The following is an 8,754-nucleotide window of genomic DNA, read 5'->3' on the forward strand; positions in this document are numbered from 1 at the left end:
TCGGGTCGAGGCTTGGAGGCAGGTGTAGACACAGCCATGTCTGGCTGAAGCTCACAATCAGGTATAGACACAGTCACATCAGCTTGAGGCTCACAGGCAGGTGTAGACACAGCCACATCTGGCTTAGCCACTGAAACGTCCGGATGAGCCTCTTGCACAGGTGTGAGTGCCATGAGTAGCTGAGCACCGTGAGTTGTTCTGACTCCATGTACACCTTGCTCACTTACAGGGACAGATGTAGACAGGTCCACACCTGACCCTTGCTGGGCAACCTGCTCAGGAGGACTTTCTAAAGAGCCTGACCCCCATTTGTCCTGTCCAGCTTCTCCTGTGACCTTTGTCATCTCAGCCACAGGACTCTTCTCCCTGGATCCAGCCAGACCAGGGCCCTCCTCAGGTCTGGTCTCCAGCTGGGCAGGAGCAGGGCCAGGGGCTCCCAAGCGCCCACTCCCTTTTGCACCAACAGCTCGCCTCTTCTTTCGGCTAGGGCTCCGTGGTGGGCCTCCAGGACTGCGGCCAGGGGACTCAGGACTCGGAGGGGGCTCACCAGGGGGGCTGGGAGCAGGGCCCTTCAAAAGTCGCTGCATGTCGTCTCCAGAAGACTCTGGCCACAGGACGGGTGAGCTCTGGCCCAGAGGGGTGGCACCAGAGCCGAGGGACGGTCGAGCTTCTGACTGTGTGGACGTGCCGGGTGTCTGCTGACAGGCCCCCAGGGCCAGGACAGGCTCACACTGAGACCTGCTGACCAGCTGCTGGGTGGCCACGTCATCATCCTCCTCCTCACAGCTCTGCCAACCCCTCCCTGCTGGAGCCAGTTGCCCAGTGAAGAAGGAGGGGGGCCCAGGGGGACTGCTGCCACTGCTGTCCCCTTGGTCAATGTCACTAGATAAGAGCTCATCCCCAGAAGCCAGGCTGGCCTGTGGGAGGCCACACTCATCAGCAGTGGCTGAGAACTCAGCCCAGTCCTGGTCACTCAGATGGACACTGTACTGGAAGTTTTCCATCTCGGCTCAGCAGAAGTGCCTGGGGGGCAGCAGAACCTGGGGCCAGGTGGGGTCTTCATGGATCCAGGCACTGGGCACTGACCTGCGCACATGGCCACCACCCCACCCACCCTCAGGGATGCCCCCACTTCCCTGGCACTCCATCTCCACCCTGAAAGAAAGCAGAGCAGGGTCCCAGAAGCAAGGCTGGGACCCTTAAGAATCACTTAAGCGTAAGTGATTCTGCCGAGCTAGAAAATCCTCAATTCCCACTTTCGCTATTTCCAAACCAACCCCAAATGGTAACTGTACAATGGCATGGTATTACAGTCCTAAAATCAAGTAAAATTTACATTAACGATATACACTAGAAAATAGGGACCAGCAGTTGGCGTAATGGCTATGTCGCTGAATCCCATGTAGTTGACCGCTGTTCAAGTCCCAGACCCGGTGGCTTAAAACTCACATCGGGCGTGTGTGCGTGCATGCCCAAGATCCCGAGAGGAGAATGGAGGAGAAGGGATTGCGGCATGGCCATCCCCCATAGGGAGTGATTTCTCACTTTCTGTCTCTCTGTCTCTCTCTTTCTGGCAAGCGCATGCACCATATAGCAAAAACTCTCGAAAGAAAGAAAGAGAGAGAGAGAGAAAACAAGGAAGGAAGGAAGGAAGGAAGGAAGGAAGGAAGGAAGGAAGGAAGCAAGCGCATGCACCATATAAAACACTCTCAAGAAAGAAAGAGAGAGAGAGAGAAAGCAAGGAAGGAAGGAAGGAAGGAAGGAAGGAAGGAAGGAAGGAAGGAAGGAAGGAAGGAAAGAAAATAGTATTCCCCTGGCTGCACTGATGGTTCTCAGAATGGTTTTCCCTGTGAGCATTTCCTTTTCAGCCTTGCCTCCTCCAACAGTGTCTGTACCAGGGCCACCCACCTGGGATAAGTTCTCTCCAGTGATGGTCAGCCCTGCCTATCCCAATGTGCCCCAGGTGGCAGCTGGCCACAGGGAGAAGGACTGTGGTGTCCAGCAGGTGACTAGCCTTTGGCGATGACCTTCCACTAGCCTTGGCTGGAACAGGCTGACTGGACAGTCCCTGTGGCCAGGCTTCCTCAGAGCTCTCCAAGGTCACACTGGTGCTGGCCAGAGTCAGCTCAGGGGCCAGCAGGAAGAGCCTGGGCAGGAGGGTAAGGAGTGGAAGTGAGTTTTCCAACTCCCAGGCGCCACCTTGGGGTGTCCTCAGGGCTTGCACCCCTGACCCAGGTCTGCTAAGCTCCCCTTCCTCTGCTTGTCTCAGTGTACCAAGGTGACAGATGCTAGCCGCCTAAGAGCCTGCAGCCTCTGCTGCCACAGGGGGCTGCCCTTTGGCCTTTGGTCAGCTACGCTGGATCTGAGAGGGAGTTTTCTCTGGCTAGGACAGTCCTGAGGTGGAGATGCCTGAAGATACCTTGAGCCCAGAGAACTACGGCTTCCCACCCGCTGACCTCAGCCCCCCTCTGTGGCCCTTCGAGAGGCCTCCATGGAGACTGCACACCATTAGGACCTCTTAGGACAGGAAGGAGGGGGCTGCCCGAGTCCTACCTGAGTCCCTGCAGTGGCTGGTGTCTGAGAGGCCTGTCCCAGAGCGGCATGGTGCTGGGCTCGCCACACAGGCTCCACCTCTGCTGCCCAAAATACCCCATCTCTGTGGTCACATGTGGCCCGTGCCAGCATCAGGGTCAAGCCACAAATAAATGGCATTTGCTGGGCCTCTGGCTACGTGAGGAACGTCTTTCTGGCAGAGGGCCAGGCTCGAAGCTGGCCCACGTCGAAGTCAGGTCAGCCACTGGCCACAGCACACAGGCCTCTTTTCCCAAGCCAAAGACCATTCTGCTCTTTCGTTTCTCACTGAAACTTGAGATCTCTCCCAGCTCCTCCAGAGATGGGGCGCCGCCCACCAGAGAGGGCTTGTGCTTCCCTGGTCTGACCTCCAGGGGCTCCCAGGCCCCCCAGTGCTGCTGTTGAATCTGCCTATGGGGACCGGCGCAAGCGGGGCCATCGAGGGCTCTCGGTGGAGGATCCTCAAATGGGTATGGACTCTGGTTCTCGGAGAAGGGTTGGGAGGGGTCAAAAGGAGAAAGTGGGCTCACCCCACCACATCTCTACCCACTCAGCTCCTGTGAACGGGACTTAAAATGGGGGTAGCAGGGAGCTCTCTTCCTCCAGGAAAGGAGTGCGGTACCACCACCCCAGGCAAACCAGCCTCCAGGAGAAGGCCGGCAGGGGTGACATGACCTCTGTGCTGGACCTCCCTGGGAAGGCTCTCTTGAGCATTTTTCCATTAACTCATCCATCCTGAGAGGCAGCACTGGGAGGACACTTCTTTCCTAATAGAGCTCAGTGAGGCACAGAGAGGGTAACTTGCACACAGTCACACAGCTGGTTAAGTCACAAAGCGGATCCCGATACCTCTGCTCTTAGCCCGCTCAGCTGTAGAGTGGGTGGGCACCCCCACTCTCCAGGAAACCCTGACCTTGAGCTCACCATGCCCCTTCCTAAGCAAGCCTGGAGTTGGAGGTCAAAAGGACGGAGCAGAGGAAAGATGGAGCAATCTAAGCAAGAAATGGAATGGGGAGAGCGGAGCCGAAGAGCTGAAGACCCCTGTGAGGAAGCGGCCTTGGACCAAAACGCTTTCAAGGTTCTGGGGCTCAAGATATGGGAGGTGGAGCCAGTATGGACCAGTTGGGTGAGCAGCTGAGGGGTGACAGTGGAGGGTAAGAGTGCCATCAGGAGGGGGAGGCTGGGTTCTCTGCTTCATGTGTGATGCCCACGAAGGATGCGACAGGAGGGGAGTGTGATGTGTCTGCAGAAAGTAACCACCACCAGAACCCAGCAGAGGGGGCCATCCCATGAGGAACTCACACCCTATAAGCCTTTGTGTGTCTACTTCTTTCACTTCATGCCACAAACTGGAGACGTGAGTGCGTGGCCATGTTGCAGGGCTGCATCTCTGGATGGACACGTGTGTTGCTTGCCATTCACAGCTATGACAAATAGTGCTGCAGCGAACATTCTGGAACGTTTATTTTTTGCTTTCTTAATTTGCTTTGTCTACTGACTTTTTTCCACAAAGAAGACAGAGACAGAGAGACAAACAACCCAGCAGGGTCCCTACGCCACTATCAGCCCAGCCCCAGTTGGCCAAGATCAGGCCCCCACACAGGTGCATCCTGGACTCATGCACATCCAGATGTGTTATCAGTGTGCCACCACGTGGCCCCTCTGGAACATCTTTGGAGAATGTCCAAGTTCCTAGGATCATTTTTAAATTTTGCTGTAGGGCATGTGCACTCACCAGAGAAAGATAGCAAGAAAGAAGCCCGAGATTCGAACTACAGTCAGCCATGTGGGAGTCCAGTGCCTTAACTACCACGCCACCCGCTGGCCCCAGCTCTTTCTTTTTAACTTACTTATTTTATTTATTATTATTTTTAAAGTTTGTTATAGGGCATGTGTGCTCACCAGGGAAAGAGAGAAAGTGAGAAAGTAAGCCATCAGGTCTGGGACTTGAACTGTTTAAACCCATGTGGGAGTCCAGCACTCCAACCACCACTCTTTCTCTTTTTAAGGAATTCTGGGGACCAGTAGATGGCATAATGGTCACATCGCTGGACTCCCACATGTGTAAGCGTGCCAAAATTCCAGGAGGAGAATGGAGGAGAAGGGATTGCGGCGTGACCATCTCCCCTGGGGGGTGATTTCTCACTTTCTGTCTCTGTCTCTGTCTCTCTGGTGAGCACACACACCTACAGCAGAAAAAAAAAAATCTAAGACAATCAACCAAACTCTTTGTCCCCAAAGTCCTGACAATATCCTAAAGATCCTTACATTTAAAAAAGAAAATGGGAGGACCAGTAGGTGGCATGGTTGTTAAGGCCTTGGATTCACACATGGCTGACCATGGTTTGAGTCCCAAGCCCAGTGGCTTCAGAATCACTGTGGGGCAGGGGCGAGTACAGACAGCTCATCCCTGCATCAGTGCCTGCCTTCTTCCCTGGGGTGATAACAGCAGCCATGGTTGATATGCATCCAGTGCTCACTATGTACTGGATACCATCACCGTGCTTTAAAAGTGGGATCTGGGAACCAGCAGTTAGCATAATGGCTATGTCGCGGGACTCCCACGTAGTCGACCGCGGTTCGTGTCCCGGACCCGGTGGCTTAAAACTCACGCCGGGCGCGTGTGCGTGCGTGCCCAAGATCCCGAGAGGAGAATGGAGGAGAAGGGATTGCGGCGTGACCATCTCCCCTGGGGGGTGATTTCTCACTTTCTGTCTCTATGTCTCTCTCTGTCTGTCTGGCGAGCGCACGCGCCCTACAGTGAAAATCTCTCCAAAAAAAAAAAAAGAAAAAAAGTGGGATATTAGGACCAGCAGATGGTGTAAAAGTTATGTTGCTGAACTTCCATAGGGTTGATCATGGTTCGAGTCCCAGAACTGGAGGCTTGAAACTCATGCTGGGCATGTGAGCATGCATGCAAAACCCAGAGAAGAGAATGGAGGAGAAGGGATTGAGGTGTGGTCATCCCCTCTGGGGGATGATTTCTCACATTATCTCTCTGTCTTTCTCTGTCTCTACTGCAAGCATACCTGCCCTATAGCAAAAACAAAACAAAACAAAACAAAAAAACAAAAAAAAACCTCTCTCTTAAAAAAGTAGCATTTTGGGAACCAGCAGTTAGCGTAATGGGTATGTCGCTGAACTCCCACGTAGTCAACCGCGGTTTGCGTCCCGGACCCGGTGGCTTAAAACTCACATGTGCATGCGTGCCCAAGATCTCAAGAGGAGAATGGAGAAGGGATTGCGGCGTGGCCATCCCCCCTGGGGGGTGATTTCTCGCTTTCTGTCTCTATGTCTCTCTCTGTCTGGCGAGCGCACGCGCCCTATAGTGAAAAACCTCTCCAAAAAAAAAAAAGAGTAGCATTTTATTGGACCAGCAGGTGGCGCAGAACTTAAGGTGCCGGATGCCACATAGTCGATCACAGTTCCGAGTTCCAGACCTAGCGTCCAGAAAAATACACCAGGTGAGTGTGTGTGTGTGTGTGTGTGTGTGTGTGTGCCCAAAATCCCCAGAGGAGAATGCAGAGAAAGGAATTGAGGCATGGCCATTGCCCCCCGGGGGAGGGGGGGTTCTCATTTTCCTTCTCTTTCCAGCGAGTGTGTGTGCTCTAAAAATCTAAAAAAAAAAAAAAAAACCTCATGATGGGAGGTTATCACGTGACCTATTTTATTCCCATGTGGGCTTTCAGTTGTCCCAGCAGCAGATCCTACAAAGACGAGGTAGAGTCATCTTGGTACCAGGTAGGTGTGCTCTGGTGCCTCAAGGTCAGAGGCAGAGGAACTCAGACTGCTGTACCTGGAGAGGCCACTAGAGGGCACTAGGGCTCCGCTGAGAGCAGGCCTCAGCCAGCTGCTCCTGCCCTAGACCTGCCCTCTTGCATCGGAGAAAGGAGTGGTTAGCGCTTTCTGAGGAGTTGCCTGTCCCCCTTTCTGGAGCCATGTAGCCTCTTTCACATCTTTCCCTTTCAGTCTATCAGCTCTCAAAAATAAGAACTACTTTTCAATGGAGCTATTAACACACAGGGCGATCTTAAATGCTTCACATAGATTTTTTTTTCTCATTTTGTTTTTAATAACTTTATCGAGGTACAATTAATATACAATGAACTGTGAATATCGAGATGTACAGTTTGCTAGGTTTTGACATATGTATACACCCAGGAAACCAACCCATAGTCAGAGAGAGAATGTCTCCGTCATTCAGTGATTAACCCCACCTCCATGGCAAAACCTTAAAAAAAAAAATTATCTCACACAGTTGCCGATGGTCAGGAATCCAGCTAGTGGTTCTTGGTTAGGGTCTCTCATAAAATTAAGATGTCTGTAGTGGCTGTGGTCTCACCTGAAAACTCAGTGGGACTGGAGACTTCGCTTAGAGATTTTTTTGCTATAGGGCACATGTACTCGCCAGAGAGACAGTGAGAAATCACCCCCTAGGGGGATGGTCACACCGCAATCCCTCTCCATACTCCTCTCAGGATTTTGGGCACACATGTACACACGCCCAACATGAGTTTCAAGCAGCCAGGTTCAGGACTCGAGCCATGGTTAGTTCAGTGACGTAACCGTTATGCCATCTGCTATTCTCTACTTTTACGTTTTTTTTTTTTAAGAGGTTTTAGCAGAGACTAGCAGATAGCATAATGGTTACATTGCTGGACTCCCACATAGTCTAACGTGGTTTGAGTCCCGGACTTGATGGTTTTAAATTCATGCCAGAAGGGACCAGCAGTTGGCATAATGGCTATGTTGCTGGACTCCCATGTAGTCGACCGCGGTTCAAGTCCCAGACCCTGTGACTTAAACTCATGCCGGGCATGTGTGCGTGCGTGCCCAATATCTCAAGAGGAGAATGGAGGAAAAGGGATTTCGGCATGGCCATCCCTCCGGGGGATGATTTCTCGCTTTCTGTCTCTCTGTCTCTCTTTCTGGCAAGTGCACATGCCCTATAGCAAAAACCTCTCCCCCTTCCCCCACAAAAAAAAATTGTGCTGGGAGCATGTGCATACATTCCCAAAATCCCAAGGAGATAATGGAGGAGAAGGGATTGTGGCGTGGCCATTCCCCCAAAGGGGGGAGGTGGTGACTTTTTGCTCTGTTTCTCCAGCAAGCGCACGTGCGCTATAGCAAAAATCTCCTTTAAAAAAAAAAAAAGAGTTTTGCCTTAGGGCATGTATACTCGCAGAGGAGGGAGAGATGGCCACTCCACAATCCCTTCTTCATTTTCATCCTGGGATCTTGAACATGCATGCACATGCACCCAGCATGCGTTTTAAGCCACCAAGTCCAGGACTCAAACTAAGAGGCCTCCATGGGAGTCCGATGAAGTAACTGCTACACCGTCTGCTGGCGCCTGCAGGTTCCACTTCTAAACTCACTCATTGCTGTTGGCAGGAAGGCACAGGTCACAATGGGCGGTCTCTCCATAGGGAAGAACAGCAGGCTTCCCCAGGGCGAATGATATGAGAGAGAGGTGGAGACAGATGGCAGGAGAAAACATGAAACCTAACCTTGAAGTGACATCCCATCGCCTCTAGAGGTCACGCAAGGAAACCTCAGCGCACTGAGGTGTGAGTAGCGGGTCGGGGAAGGATGTCATTGGGAGGTCATCTGGGAGGCGGCCAACCCCAGGGCCTCAGGTGCCCTGCCCATGGGTCCATCCAAGAGTCGACAGAGCCCCCAGGGATCCAAGGAGCAGAGGAAGAGCAGCCAGGCTCAGCTGCAGAGCTCTCTAGGAAAACAAGACAGCCTTGGAGCCAGAGCATCCGAGGTGACAGGAGGAGGCTGGGTGACCATGAGGGGTTAGAAGAGGGGGGCTCACTGCTCATAAGCCAGGGCTCTAAGTAGTCCCAGGCCCACCCCGATTTCCCAGTGAATGGCATTTAACGGGCCTAGCCAGTCAACTTCTGCCACCACGGGGACACATTCTTTCTCCAGATTTCAAATACCTATGATCTGCTGTCATTGTTCCCCAAGCCGTGGTCCCACTGCAGACAGCCCCAGACACCACGGAGGCATGCAGACCGGCCAACAGAGCACGTGAATTCGGCAGACATTTATTGACCCTTGGTCTTCGCCATGCACTGGGCTAGGAGGCGGCTGTCAGAAATGAATTGGTGGGAAGTGACCAGCAGCCCCTGCAGGCACACCCCCTCTACCCAGAAGAAGGTGCTTCATCAATTA

The 8,754-nt window shown here is 52.9% G+C and overlaps 1 protein-coding gene across 1 annotated transcript in view; it reads right to left on the reverse strand.

Annotated features, from left to right (window-relative positions):
- PERM1 (PPARGC1 and ESRR induced regulator, muscle 1) overlaps window positions 1-1,210 on the reverse strand; it is a 4,229-nt gene extending 3,019 nt beyond the window's left edge. The window contains exon 1 of the mRNA XM_027766543.1: window positions 84-1,210. Within this exon, the coding sequence (XP_027622344.1) occupies window positions 84-1,004 (921 nt within the window). The 5' untranslated portion in view covers window positions 1,005-1,210. The remainder of the gene's footprint in view (window positions 1-83) is intronic.
- Window positions 1,211-8,754: the final 7,544 nt, after the last annotated feature.

Source organism: Tupaia chinensis, unplaced genomic scaffold (assembly GCF_000334495.1).
Source record: "Tupaia chinensis unplaced genomic scaffold, TupChi_1.0 Scaffold143584_1, whole genome shotgun sequence".
Classification (NCBI taxonomy): Eukaryota; Metazoa; Chordata; class Mammalia; order Scandentia; family Tupaiidae; genus Tupaia; species Tupaia belangeri.